The sequence below is a fragment of the Globicephala melas genome, chromosome 10, assembly GCF_963455315.2.
Source record: "Globicephala melas chromosome 10, mGloMel1.2, whole genome shotgun sequence".
Classification (NCBI taxonomy): domain Eukaryota; kingdom Metazoa; phylum Chordata; class Mammalia; order Artiodactyla; family Delphinidae; genus Globicephala; species Globicephala melas.
In genome coordinates this window covers 74,607,893-74,630,747 of record NC_083323.1, presented here as the reverse complement: position 1 = coordinate 74,630,747, position 22,855 = coordinate 74,607,893, and the positions used below count along the sequence as shown (strand labels likewise).

Below are 22,855 nucleotides of genomic sequence, written 5' to 3'. Positions count from 1 at the left end.
ATTCTATGGAATTTAAGAGCTTTCTGAAATGAGTTATGATTTCCTTTTATGGAGAAAATAACATCAGGTAAAACTGTTTAATAAAATGATCAATTTAAAAATATGAGTGCAAGTTCTGTAAAAATCTCTATTCTGTTGCTCTAAAATAAAAATTCTACATTTTAACTGCTTTTTTCTCTCAAAGAATATTAAAGGCATATTTATGGTAGCATTGTATAGATAATATTGATTATTTTTTCAGCAAAAGAAAGGGTGTTTTACTAATCTAAGAATGCTTATGGGCCTACGTTACTAGACTAGACAATGCAATAAGAATTATGTATACTTAATAAAAATATCTGTATTTGTTTTATAGATTACTTATCATTGATTTATTAAAGTGAGCATAAATATATTTAAACCATAATCTTCCAAATCCTACAATGATGTAAAAACAAATTACATGTGAAAAGAATGTTCAAAAGATCATTGGTATGCAAAAGTTTTCAAACTGACATTCAGCAATGATTTTCTAAGATAATCAAAGTTAAATAAAAGAAGTTAGAATTCATAGACTTCTTATTAGCCTAAGAAGAAGATACTAAGTATAAAGTTCCATTTTATACAGGGAAGGTGAAAATGATGCTTTAACCATTTCAAGGGTTTGATGTCAAAGGTGAATAGATTTGTAAAGTTTTGAGATAATTATTTTATAAGTTTGAGATTCTTAAAAAATTGGTGAAGATAGAGACTTCAGAACTCCCCAAATCTTTAGACATTGTGGTTTGCTCTGCAATAGCCTTAGACCCTCCTAGATCTTTTGATTTTTAAAAGCAGTTAAGTGAATCAAAAAAATCAAAATTAGGGATGGGGGAAGAAGGAGGACAAGGAGAGGAAAGTATTAGAGAAAATGTCTAGAGTTTGTTTTCTGCCTTGTATGGAATTAGAGAAAATAGGATCATCTCATGCAATTGATCTGAAAATTAAGCATGATAGCCATAATTGAAGGTGAATATGGAAAATATAATTCTTAGTGACCACCTTCTATTAACATTTTCATACTTACTGCCTTCTTTTCAGACTAATTTTTTAGTAAAAAGTATTATTAAATCTCAATCACTAAAAATGCATTGATTAAACATAAAAGGTGGTACTACATATAGTCCCTGGTCCAAAGAAGTAAAATCTCTTCTTCAAAAAGTACTACATCTGGGGCTTCCCTGGTGGCGCAGTGGTTGAGAGTCTGCCTGCCAATGCAGCGGACACGGGTTTGAGCCCTGGTCTGGGAAGATCCCACATGCCGCGCAGCAACTCGGCCCATAAGCCACAACTACTGAGCCTGCACGTCTGGAGCCTGTGCTCTGCAGCAAGAGAGGCCACGACAGTGAGAGGCCCGCGCACTGCGATGAAGAGTGGCCCCTGCTTGCCACAACTAGAGAAAGCCCTTGCACAGAAACGAAGACCCAACACAGCCAAAAATAAATAAATAAATTTATTTAAAAAAAAAAAAAAGTACTACATCTAAGAATTAATAGTATAACCAAAAGGAAAACAACAAATTTTCTGGCTTAAATCTGCTCATTTCATTTTGTGAAGATTTTGTAGCATGGCATATGACAGCTGAAATATAAATTATCCTTTATAAAAATGTCAAAATGATTTGTTGGAAGAAAAATACTCAAGATTTTAAAACACACTTTTGGTCTACAACCACATATTCATCAATTTAAAACTGCCAAAACAGAAAATAAAGAGTTAACATTTCATTGTCTAAATTAAAAAATACTTACACTATGGACTTTTCCAGACGACTTCCCTGTGAACCAACAATCTCCCCCAATGTACAAAACACTTGTCCCAGAAAGTCCTAAAATAGATAAAAGGATTAAAGCTCTTAAGTTCCCAAACTGTCTTTACACTATGTATTTTGTACATCATATCTGCACTGTTTTCATTGCTAAAATATTGAATTCTCTAACTTCCAAGAATAAACAAAATAAGCTGAAAATGCACTAATTTTAGCATGTGATTGTCCCCTAAGTTTGCACAGCCTTTTGTCCTTTAATCACTAAGCTGGCTTGTTATTAAGAGTGTTTAGACATTGTGTTTATTTTCTTTCTCTTTTTTAAATTAAAATGAAAATGGAAAAAAGTTCCATGATTTGAATCCACAATTGGGTTCACTTGAGATGTCTCTGAAACTTCTAAACTTTTGGCTGAGAAGGCAAATCATGAAAGCGCAGAGCAGTGGTGGTCAGCACTAACAGTGATACTTACAAAGAAGCAGTGTGACATCATGGCTACAACTAGGATCCAGAGCCACACTGCCAGATGTCTGTTCCAGTACCACCACTGACCATTTGTGACTGCGGCAGTTAATAAACTCTCCGGTTTCCTCTAACATGTAGTCGCCCCCTTACAGAGCTATTTTGAGGTTTCAATGGGTTATTGCATGAGATAATATTAGTATATATTAAGTGCCTAAAAATGGGTTAAGTATAATACATTATAAAGTTATTAATGTACCACTAGATGATTGTTATTTTCAAGGCTCAGAATAACCTTGCAAAATGAGAGGTCTGTTCCTAATACTAAATTTCATGTATAAAGAAACTAATCATCTAGGAGGTTATTTCTTTCATGTTTTAAGCAGTCAGTAAATAGCAGAGTCAGAACTAACCCAGATATTCTGATTCAAGATTGAAATACTGCCTAAGGATATACATATCATAAATACAATACAACTTCCCATGTCAATAAAATAAGGGCTCCAACACCATCTGGATATGTGGGTCAAGAAAATATAGAGGTGGTTCAGGGAGAGGCACTCTCTCTAGCATAGCCTGTGTAAGAATCCAAGCTGTCCTAAAGGAGAAAGTGGGAGATCTCCCTAAATTGTACTGTGAACTGGCCCAGGAAAAGCCCTAAGAAGGATGGGCAGAGGAATGACAGCAAGTAAAATGTTGTTTTAAGTTTCACTAAATAAAAATTTTAAATGCCTAACAAGCCATTTTATGGCTAAAAAGCCATAAAAGTAAAAACTGTGTTATTCAGGGTAAGTTGCTCTAAGTCCCATGAGAGGAAAAAAAACACTGTAGACTAGGATAGTCGAGGGAATATTTTCCCAAAGTAAGTAAGCCTTGAGAACCAGGTAGGAATCAGATCATGGATAGAAGACAGTTGGAACATTTGAGTCCTAGAGAACAAATCAGAGTATCAGGCAAGAATGTAATGAGAAAAGAGCAGACCTCAAATAAAGGACAGAAACAGAGATAAAGAATCAAGACTGTTGAGGGCCCTCTTGGCCAAGCAGCAACAAAAACAACATTGCCTTAGATTAATGAGAAGCAACTGGCAATGTTTCAGCAATTCAGGGACACCATTAAACAGTGCATTTAGAAGATTACTCAGATACCAATTTGCAGAATGGACTGAGGAGTGAAGAAAAATCTGGAAGCCAGCTCAATCAGAAGGCCACAGTAGTTAATAAGCAAAGTGTGAAGGCCCAAGCTAAAGTTGTAGCAAATGCTTGGGAACAGTGCACAGAAAAATGGCAGGATTTGGTGTAAGCTGTACCTGCACATGGTGGGAGGTAGGGCAATGGAGAGAGGGAGAGAGAAACAGAAAATAAATCTGGATTTGGAACTTGATGGCTGACAGAATGGCAATAACTTAATAAAATTGCAAATCATTTTAAATTTTGCTTTCGAGTAAGCAAATACTACTTAAGGTAAAGCCTTGACATATTTAAATTAAATATCCTTAAAAATAACATGTCTTTCCCAACTTCATAAAAGACTTTACAAATATGTTTATGGGTTTTTTAAAACAAACGTAATTTTTTCTAAGTCTCATGACACATAGAAGGAGCTTAATACTAATACTTAATACTAAAGATTTGGAATATGTCATTGGTCTCGTAAGTCAGCAACAAAAAATACATGGGGATTCTGGAACTCTTTCCTAAGGATACCGATATTGATGGACAGCTGCTCATACTACATATTAAATGGATTTGGCCAATGGAGTAACAAGTCTCAGTAAAAGATGTTCATTGCTGTAATGACTCAAGAAAACAGAACAGATATATTGAGCAGTCCATATTAGAGTAGACACATATTAGCAAATAGAGAACACACACATATCATCATCGCTGAACAAAAAAGGAAATAAAAATAATAAAGTCAATAAAATGTGCTCCAAAAAGATATAGTGTGCATCTGCACACATTATAGTTATTGCACTCTTTGCCCCTAAATATTTATGGTATCTATGTAATTATTTTACATCTGCCTATGTTTGTGTATTCCCAATTTAGCAACACATTTACTACTCACAATGCAAAAATTAGCACATAATATTTAATATTTGTCTACTTCTTCTTGTGTTGGAAAACTCTAGTGAATCCATTTTTTGTCGTCTCAATGGTCCACATTTCCTATGAATTTTACACAATACTAGTAATATAATTAGTGCCCCTTAATGGATATTTTTAGATATGTGTTCTGTAGTTAGATAAAGATAGAAATGAAAACTAGCTATAATAGAAACTGCTTTACTGTTTCTTATTATAGTGTTGTATTCCAGTTGATGAGCCACCATAGTTAGGTCATAATAGAATTTCCAGTATAAATCCAAGCACTTTTCTACAATTCTAACACACACATAGACCAAATCCACTTTACAGTGGCTGGTAATTGAGAAATGTATCAATTTATTCAATCATATTAACTACTGGGCTTTCCAAAAACTGACCATGAATACTTGTTAAATGTATTCATTATTATTTTATAATCTAAGTAATACACAGATAGAACTTAGTTTTGAAATCTGTTTAAATGACTATAAACCACATTGTTAGTATATAACAATATAACAATATAAGATGCATTCTGCCACTCTTTAAAAGTATCCAAATATTACCCTAAATCCAATATGCTAGTAATAAAACTGGAAGGCTTATCACTGAGCAGTAGAGGAGACAAGGAAAAAAAAAAAAACAGAGTATAGCAACACAAAGCATCATAATAATAATGTTTCACATTCATAGGTAGTTTTTAAAAAACTTAGCAAATCAGAGGAAGTGTTTGGATTATTTCCATAACAATCTAAATCTAGTTTTATTACTAGCATAACACAACTCAAAATCCAAGGGAACATTGCTGTACTATCAGATTCCAGCTGATTACATTTATGTTTCTCTTCTCTTTTTTGTTAATATTCAGAGGAATGTCTACTTTAATTGTATGCATGAGCATAATATCCTAATTTCTTCAGAATTTTTTTTTTATTATTATACCCACATTTACATTTATTACAGGGAAAGGATACATTAAAGTTAGCCATGGAAAGACACACAGGGAAGAATCCAGGAGGGTTCCAAATGGAAGTTTTCATTGTCCTTAAGATGCATTACTCTCCTGTCATTATTACATTATTATTTCATTTGTACCAATCTTTACTAATGAATTCCATCCATCTACATTTTATATTATATTATAGCAAGAAAGTTATCTATACTCATGAAAATTACACTGATGCTATGTGCTCTAATAATTCCACACAAATAAAAAGGTAATTTACTTTGCATTAAATTAACTGGTTTTGTGTTGGTTTGTATGCTTGCTTGCTAGGTACTACTATTAATGACTCCTATATATTCTTTATAAAAGATTTTTTACATGCATACATTTATTTATTTATATAGGAAAGCAGAATGACATACTCCTCAGGAGTGAGAATTATAAGAGGCTAGACTGCCTGTGTTTGTATTTTGGCTGAAACATTTACTAATGCCTCTACACCTCTGTATCCTAATCTATAAAATACACTTTGTAAATAATACTTGCCAATTAAATTGTTGGGAGGTCTAAGTAAGATAACGTATGCAAAACACTTAAAATAAATGCTGAGAACATAGTAAGTATCTAATAAATATATGCCTCCTCTCTCCTCCCTACTTTCCTGGGTTAAAGAATATTACAACATACACAAAACTTTCCACTTGCCACTAGATTCCAGTACTGGAGATACTATAAATATCTGAATAAAATAATACATTTTCTTTTCCAAAACCACTTTACACTCATGGTCAATACAGATGCTCATTTTGAGTGTCATTATAAAACCCAGAAGTGTCTTATCTTAAATGTTAACACGTATACATACAAATATATCTATGTAAAGCATGACATTTTTAAAACAATAGTATAATGAACCAGGAGGTGTGGTTTCATATTAACTGGTAAATAAAATTTCTAATTTCTATACTATTACAAAGCTAACCAATGAATGTAGATTACCATCAGCATCATAATAAACAATTTTATAAGCATTCAATAGTGTGGCATCTTTTTCCTAAAAGAACTACAAAGATAATCTTTAAATGGCGTTCCTGTTTTATAAAATGATCAATGAGCATAGAAAATACTTCTAATTAATAGATAATTCAAATTAAAAGACAAATGGGTTATTGATAGCTAAGTTTTAACACAGCATAGTAATTGAGTACAGTCAACTGTTCAGGAGTTAATCATTCATTCTTTGGGGTTTTTTTTTTTTACCATTTTTATTGGAGTATAATTGCTTTACAATGGTGTGTTAGTTTCTGCTTTACAACACAATGAATCAGATATATATACATATGTTCCCATATCTCTTCCCTCTTGCGTCTCGCTCCCTCCGACCCTCCCTATCCCACCCCTCCAGGCGGTCACAATGCACTGAGCTGATCTCCCTGTGCTATGCGGCTGCTTCCCACTAGCAATCTACCTTACGTTTGGAAGTGTATATATGTCCATGCCTCTCTCTCGCTTTCTCACAGCTTACCCTTCCCCCTTGCCATATCCTCAAGTCCCTTCTCTAGTAGGTCTGTGTCTTTATTCCTGTCTTACCCCTAGGTTCTTCATGACATTTTTTCTTAAATTCCATATATATGTGCTAGCATACAGTATTTGTCTCTCTCTTTCTGACTTACTTCACTCTGTAGGACAGAATCTAGGTCTATCCACCCCACTACAAATAGCTCAATTTCGTTTCTTTTTATGGCTGAGTAATATTCCATTGTATATATGTGCCACATCTTCTTTATCCATTCATCCGATGAAGGACACTTAGGTTGTTTCCATCTCTGGGCTATTGTAAATAGAGCTGCAATGAACATTTTGGTACATGACTCTTTTTTAATTACGGTTTTCTCAGGGTATATGCCCAGTAGTGGGATTGCTGGGTCATATGGTAGTTCTATTTGTAGTTCTTTAAGGAAACTCCATACTGTTCTCCACATTGGTTGTATCAATTTACATTCCCACCAACAGTGCAAGAGGGTTCCCTTTTCTCCGCACCCTCTCCAACATTTATTGTTTCTAGATTTTTTGATGATGGCCATTCACACTGGTGAGAGATGGTATCTCATGGTAGTTTTGATTTGCATTTCTCTATTGATTAGTGATGTTGAGCATTCTTTCATGTGTTTGTTGGCAGTCTGTATATCTTCTTTGGAGAAATGTCTATTTAGGTCTTCTGCCCATTTTTGGATTGGGTTGTTTGTTTTCTTAATACTGAGCTGCATAGCTGCTTATAAATTCTGGACATTAATCCTTTGTCAGTTGCTTCATTTGCAAATATTTTCTCCCATTCTGAGGGTTATCTTTTGGTCGTGTTTATGGTCTCCTTTGCTGTGTAAAAGCTTTGAAGTTTCATTAGGTCCCATTTGTTTATTTTTGTTTTTATTTCCATTTCTCTAGGAGGTGGGTTAAAAATGATCTTGCTGTGATTTATGTCATAGAGTGCTCTGCCTATATTTTCCTATAAGAGTTTGATAGTGTCTGGCCCTACATTTAGGTCTTTAATCTATTTTGAGCTTATTTTTGTGTATGGTGTTAGGGAGTGATCTAATCTCATACTTTTACATGTACCTGTCCAGTTTTCCCAGCACCACTTATTGAAGAGGCTGTCCATTCTTCACTGTATATTCCTGCCTCCTTTATCAAAGATAAGGTGACCATATGTGCATGGGTTTATCTCTGGGCTTTCTATCCTGTTCCGTTGATCTATCTTTCCGTTCTTGTGCCAGTACCATACTGTCTTGATTACTGTAGCTTTGTAGAATAGTCTGAAGTCAGAGAGCCTGATTCCTCCAGCTCCGTTTTTCCTTCTCAAGATTGCTTTGGCTATTCGGGGTCTTTTGTGTTTCCATACAAATTGTGAAATTTTTTGTTCTAGTCCTGTGAAAAATACCAGTGGTAGTTTCATAGGGATGGCATTGAATCTGTAGATTGCTTTGTGTAGTAGAGTCATTTTCACAATGTTGATTCTTCCAATCCAAAAACATGGTATATCTCTCCATCTATTTGTATCATCTTTAATTTCATTCATCAGTGTCTTATAATTTTCTGCATACAGGTCTTTTGTCTCCTTAGGTAGGTTTATTCCTAGATATTTTATTCTTTTTGTTGCAGTGGTAAATGGGAGTGTTTTCTTGATTTCACTTTCAAATTTTTCATCATTAGTGTATAGGAATGCGAGAGATTTCTGTGCATTAATTTTGTATCCTGCTATTTTAACAAATTCATTGATTAGCTCTAGTAGTTTTCTGGTAGCATCTTTAGGATTCTCTATGTATAGTATCATGTCATCTGCAAACAGTGATAGCTTTACTTCTTTTCCAATTTGGATTCCTTTTATTTCCTTTTCTTCTGTGATTGCTGTGGCTAAAACTTCCAAAACTATGTTGAATAAGAGTGGTGAGAGTGGGCAACCTTGTCTTGTTCCTGATCTTAGTGGAAATGCTTTCAGTTTTTCACCATTGAGGACGATGTTGGCTGTGGGTTTGTCATATATGGCCTTTATTATGTTGAGGAAAGTTCCCTCTATGCCTACTTTCTGCAGGGTTTTTATCACAAATGGGTGTTGAATTTTGTCGAAAGCTTTCTCTGCATCTATTGAGACGATCATATGGTTTTTCTCCTTCAATTTGATAATATGGTGTATCACGTTGATTGATTTGCGTATATTGAAGAAGTCTTGCATTCCTGGAATAAACTCCACTTGATCATGGTGAATGATCCGTTTAATGTGCTGTTGGATTCTGTTTGCTAGTATTTTGTTGAGGATTTTTGCATCTATGTTCATCAGTGATATTGGCCTGTAGTTTACTTTCTTTGTGACACCCTTGTCTGGTTTTGGTATCAGGGTGAAGGTGGCCTTGTAGAATCAGTTTTGGAGTGTTCCTCCCTTTGCTAAGTTTGGAAGAGTTTGAGAAGGATAGGTGTTAGCTCTTCTCTAAATGTTTGATAGAATTTGCCTGTGAAGCCATCTGGTCGTGGGCTTTTGTTTGTTGGAAGATTTTTAATCACAGTTCAATTTCAGTGCTTGTGATTGGTCTGTTCATATTTTCTATTTCTTCCTGATTCAGTCTTGGCAGGTTGTGCATTTCTAAGAATTTGTCCATTTCTTCCAGGTTGCCCATTTAATTGCCATAGAGTTGCTTGTAGTAATTTCTCATGATCTTCTTTATTTCTGCAGTGTCACTTGTTATGTCTCCTTTTTCATTTCTAATTCTATTGATTTGAGACTTCTCCCTTTTTTTCTTGATGAGTCTCGCTAATGGTTTATCAATATTGTTTATCTTCTCAAAGTACGAGCTTTTAGTTTTATTGATCTTTGCTATTGTTTCCTTCATTTCTTTTTCATTTATTTTTGATCTGATGTTTATGATTTCTTTCCTTCTGCTAACTTTGAGGATTTTTTCTTCTTTCTCTAATTGCTTTAGGTGCAAGGTTAGGTTGTTTATTCGAGATGTTTCCTGTTTCTTAAGGTAGGACTATATTGCTATAAACTTCCCTCTTAGAAATACTTTTTCTGCATCCCATAGATTTTGGGTCTTCGTGTCTCCATTGTCATTTGTTTCTACGTAGTTTTTGATTTCCTCTTTGATTTCTTCAGTGATCACTTCGTTATTAAGTAGTGCGTTGTTTAGCCTCCATGTGTTTCTATTTTTTACAGATTTTTTCCTGTAATTGATATCTAGTCTCATAGCATTGTGGTTGGTAAAGATACTTGATACAATTTCAATTTTCTTAAATCTACCAAGGCTTGATTTGTGACCCAGGATATGATCTATCCTGGAGAATGTTCCATGAGCACTTGAGAAAAATGTGTATTCTGTTGTTTTTGGATGGAATGTCCTATAAATATAAATTAAGTCCATCTTGTTTAACATATCATTTAAAGCTTGTGTTTCCTTATTTATTTTCATTTTGGATGATCTGTCCATTGGTGAAAGTGAGGTGTTAAAGTCCCCTACTATGAATGTGTTACTGTCGGTTTCCCTTTTATGGCTGTTAGTATATGCCTTATGTACTGAGGTGCTCCTATGTTGGGTGCATAAATATTTACAATTGTTATATCTTCTTCTTGGATCGATCCCTTGATCATTATGTAGTGTCCTTCTTTGTCCCTTCTAATAGTCTTTATGTTTAGGTCAATTTTGTCTGATACGAGAATTGCTACGCTGGCTTTCTTTTGGTTTCCATTTGCATGAAATATCTTTTTCCATCCGCTTACTTTCAGTCTGTATGTGTCTCTAGGTCTGAAGTGGGTCTCTTGTAGACAGCAAATATATGGGTCTTGTTTTTGTATCCATTCAGCCAATCTGTGTCTCTTGGTGGGAGCATTTAGTCCATTTACTTTTAAGGTAATTATTGATATGTATGTTCCTATTCCCATTTTCTTAATTATTTTGGGTTCATTATTGTAGGTCTTTTCCTTCCCTTGGGTTTCCTGTCTAGAGAAGTTCCTTTAGCAGTTGTTGTAGAGCTGGTTTCGTGGTGCTGAACTCTCTCAGCTTTTGCTTGTCTGTAAAGGTTTTAATTTCTCCATCAAATCTGAATGAGATCCTTGCTGGGTAGAGTAATCTTGATTGCAGGTTTTTCTCCTTCATCACTTTCAATATGTCCTGCCAGTCCCTTCTGGCTTGCAGAGTTTCTGCTAAAAGATCAGCTATTAACCTTATGGGGATTCTTTTGTGTGTTATTTGTTGTTTTTCCTTTGCTGCTTTTAATATATTTTCTTTGTATTTAATTTTTGACTGTTTGATTAATATGTGTCTTGGCGTATTTCTCCTTGGATTTATCCTGTATTGGACTCTCTGTGCTTCCTGGGCTTGATTAACTATTTCCTTTCCCATATTAGGGAAGTTTTCAACTATAATATCTTCAAATATTTTCTCAGTCCCTTTCTTTTTCTCTTTTTCTTCTGGAACCCCTATAATTTGAATGTTGGTGCATTTAATGTTGTCCCAGAGGTCTCTGAGACTGTCCTCAGTTCTTTTCATTCTTTTTTCTTTACTCTGCTCTGCAGTAGTTATTTCCACTATTTTATCTTCCAGGTCACTTATCCGTTCTTCTGCCTCAGTTATTCTGCTATTGATCCTATCTAGAGTATTTTTAATTTCATTTATTGTGTTGTTCATTGCTGTTTGTTCCATCTTTAGTTATTCTAGGTCCTTGTTAAGTGTTTCTTGCATTTTGTCTATTCTATTTCCAAGATTTTGGATCATATTTACTATCATAATTCTGAATTCTTTTTCAGGTAGACTGCCTATTTCCTGTTTATTTGTTAGGTCTGGTGGATTTTTATCTTGCTCCTTCATTGGCTGTGTGTTTTTCTGTCTTCTCATTTTGCTTATCTTACCATGTTTGGGGTCTCCTTTTTGCAGGCTGCAGGTTCGTAGTTCCCGTTGTTTTTGGTGTCTTTCCCCAGTGGTTAAGGTTGGTTCAGTGGGTTGTGTAGGCTTCTGTGGAGGGGACTAGTGCCTGTGTTCTGGTGGATGAGGCTGATCTTGTCTTTCTCATGGGCATATCCACGTCTGGTGGTGTGTTTTGGGGTGTCTGTGGACTTATTATGATTTTAGGCAGCCTCTCTGCTAATGGGTGGGGTTGTTTTCCTGTCTTGCTAGTTGTTTGTCATAGGATGTCCAGCACTGTAGCTTGCTGGTCGTTGAGTGAAGCTGGGTGCTGGTGTTGAGATGGAGATCCCTGGTAGATTTTTGCCATTTGATATTATGTGGAGCTGGGAGGTCTCTTGTGGACCAGTGTCCTGAAGTTGGCTATCCCACCTCAGAGGCACAGCACTGACTCCTGGCTGCAGCACCAAGAGCCTTTCATCCACACGGCTCAGACTCCGTAATTTGGGATGATTCGTTGTCTATTCATGTATTCCACAGATGCAGGGTACATCAAGTTGATTTTGGAGCTTTAATCCACTGCTTCTGAGGCTGCTGGGAGAAATTTCCCTTTCTCTTCTTGGTTTTCACAGCTCCCAGGGGCTCAGCTTTGGATTTGGCCCAGCCTCTGCTTGTAGGTCGCTAGAGGTCGTCTGTTCTTTGCTCAGACAGGACGGGGTTAAAGGAACCGCTGTTTCGGGGGCTCTGGCTCACTCAGGCTGGGGGGAGGGAGGGGCACGGATTGCGGCGCGAGCCTGCTGCGGCAGAGGCCAGCATGACGTTGCAGCAGCCTGAAGCGCACCGTGTGTTCTACCGGGGGAGTTGTCCCTGGATCCCAGGACCCTGGCAGTGCCGGGCTGCACAGGCTCCCTGGAAGGGAGGTGTGGATAGTGACTTCTGGTTGCACACAGGGTTATTGGTGGCAGCAGCAGCAGCCTTAGCATCTCATGCCTGTCTCTGGGGTCCGCGCTTTTAGCAGCAGCTCTCGCCCGTCTCTGGAGCTCCTTCAAGCAGCATTCTTAATCCCCTCTCCTTGCGCACCAGGAAACAAAGAGGGAAGAAAAATTCTCTTGCCTCTTCAGCAGGTCCAGACTTTTCCCTGGACTCCCTCCTGGCCAGCCGTGGCACACTAACCTCCTGCAGTCTATGTTCACGCCACGAACCCCAGTCCTCTCCCTGCGCTCTGACCAAAGCCAGAGCCTCAGCTCCCATCCCCGCTCGCCCCGGTGGGGGAACAGACAAGCCTCTCGGGCTGGTGAGTGCCTGTCAGCACCGATCCTCTGTGCGGGAATCTCTCCACTTTGTCCCCCGCACCCCTGTTGCTGTGCTCTCCTCCGCGGCTCTGAAGCTTTCCCCCTCCGCCACCCGCCGTCTCTGCCCGCGAAGGGGCTTCCTATTGTGTGGAAACCTTTCCTCCTTCACAGCTCCCTCCCACCGGTGCAGGTTCCGTCCCTATCCTTTTGTCTCTGTTTATTCTTTTTTCTTTTGCCCTACCCAGGTACGTGGGGGGTTTCTTGCCTTTTGGGAGGCTGAGGTCTTCTGCCAGCATTCAGTAGGTGTTCTGTAGGAGTTGTTCCACGTGTAGATGTATTTCTGGTGAATCTGTGGGGAGGAAGGTGATCTCCACGTCTTACTCTTCTGCCATCTTCCTGGAAGCCCTATTCATTCATTCTTGATAAGATAGAGTCATGATTTGCCTCCACTTATTGCTTTTACCCATTTTGTGATCATTTAGCATTTTTAAGCACATGCACACTAAGCCAGTAAAAGCAAGAGAAAATAAATGATACAAAATTTCTCATTTTTATAAAATTTTAACCATTGTGGAAAAAAATTGGTGAGGAAAGTTTGTATAACTTGTGAAATTTTATTGTTGGCATTATTTACTAATATTTTACTGTTGGTAATTCCTGTTAATATTGCTGAATTCCTCTATATTTAATGAATTCATACTAATCACAGCAACTATAGAGATGAGGAGTCACAGTTATATTAGGTACTATATACTAATATGATAATCATTTATAATAATCAAGAATGGTGCTTCTTTGCTCAATAATCTTTCCTACTTTCTTTTTTTAAAAATAAATTTATTTATTTATTTTATTTTTGGTTGTGTTGGGTCTTCGTTGCTGCAAGTGGGTTTTCTCTAGTTGTGGCGGGAGGACACTCTTCATTGCTAGGTGCAGGGCTCTCATTGCGGTGGCCTCTCCTGTTGCAGAGCACGGGCTCTAGGCACGTGGGTTTCTGTAGTTGTGGCACTTGGGCTCAGTAGTTGTGGTTTGCGGGCTCTAGAGCGCAGGCTCAGTAGTTATACCACACGGGCTTAGTTGCTCCATGGCATGTGGAATTTTCCCAGACCAGGGCTCGAACCCATGTACCCTGCATTGGCAGGCAGATTCCCAACCACTGCACCACCAGGGAAGCCCCTGCTTTCTTAATGGTTGTGCTGTTTGGGGTATAAAGGAAACTCAACATGAAGCAATTCGATTTAATATTTTAAGAAAAATAATTTGTCCCATTTTAACATTATAATAATACACCTTTTTTTAATCAAGAATTTGTCTTTTTAATGAATGGATCCATCTACAAAGCAAAAATGCTAATCTTACCTCCAAGAAATTAACACAAATTTCTTTTTTTTCCCCACTCACTCTTGAAATTTATTTTTTAAATGCACAGAAATAATATAAACAGTAAAAAGTATATACAAAGAAAAATAATTCCTCCACCTATTTCAGGACTAATTCTTACTACACACGTATTACCAGTATCATCAAAATATCATAAAATGTTCCCTATAATTTTCAAGAATATGCATACATATATATGTGTGTGTGTGTGTCCATGTGCAGTGTGTTTCTTCATATAATGTTTTCCACAAATGAGAGAATTTCTCACACATTATTATTAATAGTTCTAAACTCAGACATCAGTAGCTAAATTGCAAATATAATTTCAAAATTATACTCTAAAGTTGAATTTATTTTCCCTCAGCACAGTTGTTGATTTTCAAAATAATTCTTGCTTGATAAGAGTCCAAATGAAGGCAGTTAAATAAGACACTGAATGAAAATTAATCTTTCAATGAATGAGTAGTTATTGATCAAAATGAACCAATTTTCTAAAATTATCAACAACATACATATTTAAATTGTGAACCATACTATTTATAGATTAAGAATAAAGCTACTCTATTCACAAATACTATAACAAATCTATGGAAAATATTTACCTTCTAGAGGCACATCATTTTTTGTCTAGATGTTAGTTCTCATCAGTAAAGATGTGAGAAATGTAATATGCTAACAAAAAATGTTAAGTAAATATTCTCACTGCTGTCAAACATGATGATACAGTCAACAGGCTAAATAACTAGAAAACTTACTATATAGTACTATTAAATAATATGATATATATTATAGCATTATTAAATAATAAATATAATACTATCACACAATGTCATTAAATACTAAGCCCTGAATAAGGGCCAGTTTTACATGCAAACAATCTCACTTAATATAACATAATGAGTGCCAAAGACACTGTCATCAAACCTACCTCAAGCACTGTCCCTAATTCTGTCTCAAAGTCTAAGATTCTACAAGACCATGTTGAAAATGCAAATAGAAACATAATCCATTTATTGAGCGTCAGTCAAAAATTCTTTAATTTGAATATGCTTATAAGGCTAGCTCTCATTAGCTGATAAAGACCAGAAAGCTTGCTACATAAAAAAAAAAGAAAGTTATTATTGAAAAGGCATCAGAGGATAGCACGGAGAGCTCTTTTACACAGGGCAGTCAGGCAAGCCTCTAAGTAGATGACAACTAAGTAGAAATTTCAATAATATAACAGAAAGAACCATGTGAACATTTGAGACAATAGGTAGGTAGGAGAAAAAGCAAGAACAAAGTCCCTGAGACGAGAAGACACTTGGGATGTTTAAGGAAAAGCAAGAGGGCCAGCGGGGTTAGAGTAGAATGAGCAAGGAAGAGAATGGAAGGAGAGGATGGAGCCAAGGGCCCATGATGGACTGTGAATTCTGTCTCAAGTGTGGAGGGAAGCCACTGGAAAATTAATTTGAACTAGAAAGTGATATGTCCTGACTAGTCTTTTTAAATGATAATTCTGGCTAATCATTTCCCACCAAATTTGTAAATGCTAAAGTTCCCCCAAGGTTCTACCCTATTCTCTTCTCCATTTATACTTTTTTATATAATTTTATTGAGTTCCAACTCTATAGGCTGACAGTTCTCAAGTCTCCAGAAATGGCCTAGTTAATATCTCCAGTTAGATGCTTACTGGAGTCTCAAACAATATAAACCTGCCCTGACCACTGATTTCTCTATTCTCATCCCCACCACCTCAGTCTCTTCCTCCCCAATGTACCCCATGGCAATAAACTGTATCTTCATTTATCCAGTTTCCAATAACCTAGGAATCATTCTATTTTCATCTCTTATTTTCAGACCTAATATCTACATCATCATCAACCATATCACCAAAATATATTCCAAATCTGCCACTTTTTACCACTTCAAGGTCTATACTTACCAAATATCGTTTACCTAGCTAAATTAACAGCAGTTTTATAACTGGTCTCTGTTGGTTCACAAGAGCAGGGGGTCCCTGGGTAAAACCTGAAACTAGCCCCTGTACACTGGGGCTTCCCAACCCCATTATCCACTTCAGCTGCCAGTTGTTATTTAAACCTATAAATCAGATCACATCATCTTCCAGTGAAATCCATAAAAAAAAAATCCAAATTCTTTAAACTTTGGCCTACAAATCTCCACACCATCTGAATTCTATCTACCTTTCCAAATTATTCCATTCTTCTTTCCTTACCATTCAGTCTATATAGGGTAGCTATCTTTCAGTCACACCAACATACTAAATTACTTCCTGACTCAAGGTCTTTGCACTACTGTTCCTTTTGCCTTAAATGCTCTTCCCCTAGATTTTCAATAGTTCCCTCCTTCTCTTTAATAAGTATACCCAGGATAAGAACTGGTACAGAATCATGCTGCCTGGTTGAGGGAAATATAAGCTTCTAGCTAACTAGCTTCATGAGTCACCCTCTCTCAGTATCAAAATCTTATTAATATAAATGCTATAAAGAAGTTATCTTAGCCATTTATTTGCATTTGTTTTTATTGAATAAATCTATATACGCCACTTCCCCAACTCTAAACTGTAAGCTGTTTTAGGACAAGGATCTTGTTTGTCTTATTCATTGCTATATTTCTCAGCATTACAAGAGTGCCTGGAATATATTTATTGCTTACCTGGTTGTGTGAATATACATTAGAATTCAATTCAGTTATATATGGGTTAAACTGACATATTCTAATGAAAAACTCTTTCCCCACTTATAAATCTATTCCTATGAAAAATGCATTTCATGATCTGAACAATTAATTAACTTTCATATAAAATTTTCAAATACAACTGATCTATATGTGGAAGTTTATATATATAATATTTAGAAAATATATTGAAGAACACGCACATCTTCACTGAAGGTTGGTATTTTGTGGCTGAAATAATCCAGTGAGCAATTAACTATCTAAAACAAAAACTGTAGTGGGTACCTTCCAAGACGAACCAAATGGATAAATGCATTTTGGATTGCCTGGTAGGTATGAAAAATTAGTACACAAAGTACAGTTTCGATGTTATCTGCTCCAGAACACCAAAAAGAATCCTAGATACACCAATTACAGGCCTGTTAATAATCTTTTCATTAATGATGCAATTAAATTATGCAAATGGAAATATGTAAATTTCCTTAGAGAATCATAAAATGGATAAATCATCTAAAGGAATACATCCCTGGATTCCATAAGTCAGCTGTGAACATAATGTTTCTTCACTAAAAACTTGTCCACCACCAATAAAATCAATTAAAGTTATACTGATTCTTCATCTATTCACCTGTATTCATTTGCAATGTTAGAAATCTAAGGTACAGTTCTATATTATATCTCCATTTTCCTTATTAGTACCAAAAATTTAAGACTGGTACTTAAGACCCCTAAGTACTAGAAACCAAATAAAATCATCCTGAAAGTGGGATCTTTCAAAATTATCAGAAATGAGAAAGAGAAAAAATTTATTATAGTTAACTCAAGGAGTCTCTCTTGCTACCAAATCCCTTCTGTAAAAGATAGGTGCCTGTGCTCCACATGCAAGCACAGGCACTTAGCAGTATTTCCTAAAAGGTTTCAGTTTTTCTTTCCCTTTGCAAAATTGGAAGGTGTAGACAACCACACTTTTAAAGAACTGCATCTTCAGGGAATAAACCTAGTTTATTTATTGGTTTCTCTGGTCTTTCAAATGCCTCCTGAATTCCTTTTGGGTTGAATGAGTTATATGCTCTTTTACCTAAAATCTGTACTTGTTTGCTTTCAAATAAAGACGGGTTTTTGTTGTTGCTAATATCTAGCAGAAATTCAAAGCAGTTATCTCTAACAATTCCTGTAACAATTCAAAAACACATTTCCTCCTTCTTTTGACACGCTTCATCCACTCTTAGCTCAGGCACTATTAAGTAATTTGTGTTGCTTACTATATATATTTGATAAACATAACAGAGAATAATGTGAGAATACATTAAAATGTGAGATAATATAAACTACAGGAACTATAAAAAGCTATGCAATACTCCAGCAGAAAAGTGATGAAAATGTGAACTAAGGCAGTAACAGTAAGGAAAGAAGACAGAAGAGAAGCAATTCTTTGTTAGAATGAGCAGGATTTGGTGACTCACTAGATGTGAGACAGGAAGAGGTTAAGGAAGACTGATCCTGAAATATAAGGGGAAGGAGATGTTAAGCAATTCTACTTGGGAGAGTTAGTGCTCAGTTTCCATTCAGGAAAGGAAATGGCGTAAGTTCATAAAGAAGTGAAAACTGAACAAGAAACATTAGTTCTAAAGGGGTGACTTTCTGTGATTGACTCAGGGCTGTCAGAGCTTTCCAAGACCTCCTCTGGGTAGGGGTTATCACTGCTCTCTAAAGGTATAACTACAGCTTTGAGTGCAATAGGCCAGGTGGAATATCTCAGAGCTCCTGTCTTTGATGGAAGTAGACTTAATGCGTTTAAAGTTAAACACAATTTGTTTCTCAGTTCCTTTTTAAAGGGTCTCTAAAGCACTGTGTTATGGTATTAAACAAGCCAATATTATGTGTGCTGTTAATTATTTATTTTTATTCTCAGTCATTCAAGAGTTAAGTGTGTCTTCTTTTAAAGAATCATTTCAGGGCTTCCCTGGTGGCGCAGTGGTTGAGAGTCCTCCTGCCAATGCAGGGGACACGGGTTCGTGCCCCGGTCCGGGAGGATCCCACATGCCGCGGAGCGGCTGGGCCCGTGAGCCATGGCCGCTGGGCTTGAGTGTCCGGAGCCTGTACTCTGCAATAGGAGAGGCCACAACAGTGACAGGCCCACATACCGCAAAAAAAAAAAAAAAAAAAAAAGAGAGAATCATTTCAGAAACTTGAAATGTTTTTGTCATAACAAGGATCGGGAAAATTATATGAAAGTTTTCTAAATAAGTACACTGTGTTGATGATTATTCTCATGAAGATAATACAGGCAGAGGAGCAAAATTGGGATGGAAAAGGTCATCAAAAATACATTTTTGATATATTTGAATTTTAGCCTTCTGTAGAATATCTACCAAGGAATATCTGACAAGCAGTTGGAAACTTAGATTTTCTGGGGTGTACAGAGGGTACATGAAACATCAAGATAAGACAGGTAAATGACTGAACTCTCCCAAAGAAAGTTTATACAATGAGATGAGATGAAAATTGAAAATAAAGCCATAAGAAGCACTAATATTAAGGAATAGGAGGAGAAAGAGAAACTAAAATATAATAGGTACTGAATAAACAGAGAGGTAGGAAAAGAAGCAAGGGAAAAATTTCCATGGAAGTAAAGGGAGGTAAGTATTTCAAGAATACAGTAGTCAATCGTGTCCAAAATAATGGGGAGATCAAGTAAAGTAAAGAATGAAGGGAGGCCACTACATTTTGATCTAACCTATGTCAGAATAGTTTAAGCAGAAATGAACATGAGAATACAGTAAAGAAATTGAAGGGAGAATGAAAAGGAAGTTATGATAGAAACCCAGGCTGTTTGGTAAAGAAGTATGGTATGAGAAGATAGTAAAAGAGATATCATGACGGTAAAACAGAGTCAGGATATTTACTTATGAAAAAAAGCTATTCTACAAAAGAAAAATATTTGAAAAGATATGTACATTGATGGCTTCTATAAGACATATCTCTTACATAAAAATATTTAGTCATTACTGATTATTAAAGGAAGACATAGTTAATCATGTTTGAGGTACCTTCCTATCCCATATTCCATATACTATGTCCTGAACATCAATGGTAAGGACTACATGTTAGTAGTAGTAGTCCTCACACTCACCCTCAATATATACAACCCCATGAAAATGTCCTTAACTTCTCAGTTATTATGCCCTCTGAAGACTAGTCTAAACTGAGAAACACTGAGAAATTATATTCAGAGAGAGTGGGCACTTGAAAGTCTATGCCCAGTCAGTGTTAGGGAGGTCATTTTCCCTATGTACACAGGATGAATAAACAGAGAAACTTGGTCTTCAGAGAGAAACAGAAGCTCAGAGAAAAGCCATAGTGAAAAGAATATGTGGCTTTATTGACTGAGAGAGAGACAGAGAGAAACAGAGAAAATAGCTGTCTCAGTCCAACCCACCATGCCTGTTTCTAGCAGCAATTCCCATACAGCAAGTTACATGTCACATTTATGAGATGCTCCTAAATCCCTTCAATAAACCCCCTCCATGTGAGATAAGTTAATGCATTTTTGTTCCTTGCAACTAGATAATTTTAACTAGAAAATGTGGTTCCTTTTCTGATTCTTCCAATGAAGTTTCGAAAACTTCCAATACAAAGCTATGTAAATAAGTTTTAAATGTCTAACTACATGCTAAAAGTCTTATCTTAAGGAGTAGAAGGGTATCATGGCAACTGCAATGAACTTTACTTATGGGAAGTAATGAGCTTGTTACAGCATTCTTTTCAAATTGTACAAAGACTAACCTTTGAATCTTTCTTCAAATGATTCTGCTCTATACTCCATAACAGAAATAAATATCATACCTCCTTTAATGAAGGAAAAGATCAGTAAATTGTGATTTTTTTACCACCATTATCAGGCTTCCAGTTTTCCCAAATCACCTTGGGGTCACCCCCTACATCCCCTCTCTCTTCTCTGAACTATGACATTCCCTGTCTGCAAACTACACAGGAAATTATACATATCTATCTATCTATCTATCTAGATAGGTAGATAGATCTCTACCTATTCTATCTAATAGCATACAAAAATAGAAAAATCTCACCTTCTGAGCCTCTGGGCATGAACTTTAGTCTGGCTGACCTCGCAACACTGGCACAGCCACCAATTTTACATTTGTATACTCAGATTTCACTTAAAACCTAGTTAAACTCCTTTCAGAATATTCTTTTCACCCCCATCCAGCCCTTCCTATTAGATATGGCCTAATTCCAAACTGGTCAATATTCCGTTGATAAAACCACCAGTGCTTAGCCAAAGAATATCACTCTCATCCCTCACTTCCCACCACCTCCTCTTTTTCTGCCTAACTCTGACACTCTTGTTGCTCCTGAACCTGGAAACTCCCCAGATAACAGTTGTTGCCTGGTGAGTAAATCTCTTAAGGAAAAGGAATGGGAAGATCAGAGCCCAGAAAGGAAAAAAAGATAGTAAGTGACTTGTGGATGGACTCCATGTCTGTGTTACTCATCTTGTACAATCAGAAACTACCATGGTACCTGGCATGAGGAGGTACTTAGAAAATACTGTTGAACAAATGAACTACAGGGACAGCAGAATAGCAAATCACTCTGCCTACACCCTAGTACCTTCTATCCTCTCAAAAGTGAAGACTCCCAAAAAGACATAATCTTACTATTTCATCTTCTTAACCTGATCCAACTTTGAACATTATAGGGAACTGACATCATTTCTTTAAAAAAAACCAAATATAACAAATAAGTAAGATTAATCCATTTCACATACTGAAGATATCTTTCTTTCAATAAGCTTCTCCAAATGTTATTCTAGGGTTCTTTAAAAATGTTATTTATTTTCAATGCATTTATTACATAAGTTGTGGACATTTAATATTAATCAATCAACATAAATATCAATCAAATCATGATATTATAATTTATATTTGCAACCATCATAAAGAACATAAAAATATGAACTTACATGTTTTGACAAGTTGGGACTCTTCGAATCAACATCATACCTAAAAGATTAAAATATAAAATTTAAATTATTTCCACAAAATAAAGTTAGAGAAAAATGTCAGTATATCCCCCAAAACATAAATAAAAAATGAATCAAAATTATATGAATAGGGAGAAAAACTTAGCAAATTTAGAAATTTCTCATAATCTGTGGCCTACATACCAAAGGTAGAATTCACAATCCCTGGGTGCTTTTATTTCTACAACTTAAGTAGAAGTCCTAATATTTTCACAGTCATGAATTCTTCTGCTCGATAAGACAAGTTTAAAATTTCCCTTTTCTGTGAATCAATAGATTCCTAATATCCGTAAAAACTGAAATTTCCCTTTTAAAACAAGTGCGGATAACAGGCTATCATTTGTTATAATTATAATTACATTATATAATTATATATAAAAATAAGTATATTATAATTATATCATAATTCTTATTTAATATCATAAATGTTCTCATTAATTTTGAAATTTGGCCAAAGTAATGGCATATTATATTTCCCCAATCACAGAACTTGGGGAAACCATGTATTTTATGGAAAAAGAAATGTATTTATATAGGATTATTATATGTCCTATTTTTGATCACTTAGTACTGGAAATAAATGATTTCTTAAGGAGATCCTGGAAAAACATCACCTACTGTCACTTTAGCCCCTTGTTTTAAAAAAATGTTTAGAAACAGAAAGGCTGTTAATAACCAAAACAATCTCAATTTACTGAATTCTTAAATAGGAAAATATTTGTACTGGTTCCAGTCTTTCTCCCAAATCATATTCCTTTCACATTCTTTGTGCATAGCTTCCTACCAAAAATTAACT

The 22,855-nt window shown here is 35.9% G+C and overlaps 1 protein-coding gene across 1 annotated transcript in view; it reads right to left on the bottom strand.

Moving 5' to 3' along the window:
- CPNE8 (copine 8) overlaps positions 1-22,855 on the bottom strand; it is a 246,164-nt gene that overhangs the window by 210,177 nt on the left and 13,132 nt on the right. The window contains exon 2 of the mRNA XM_060306321.1: positions 22,000-22,039. Coding sequence (XP_060162304.1) covers positions 22,000-22,037 — 38 coding nt within the window. The 5' untranslated portion in view covers positions 22,038-22,039. The remainder of the gene's footprint in view (positions 1-21,999; positions 22,040-22,855) is intronic.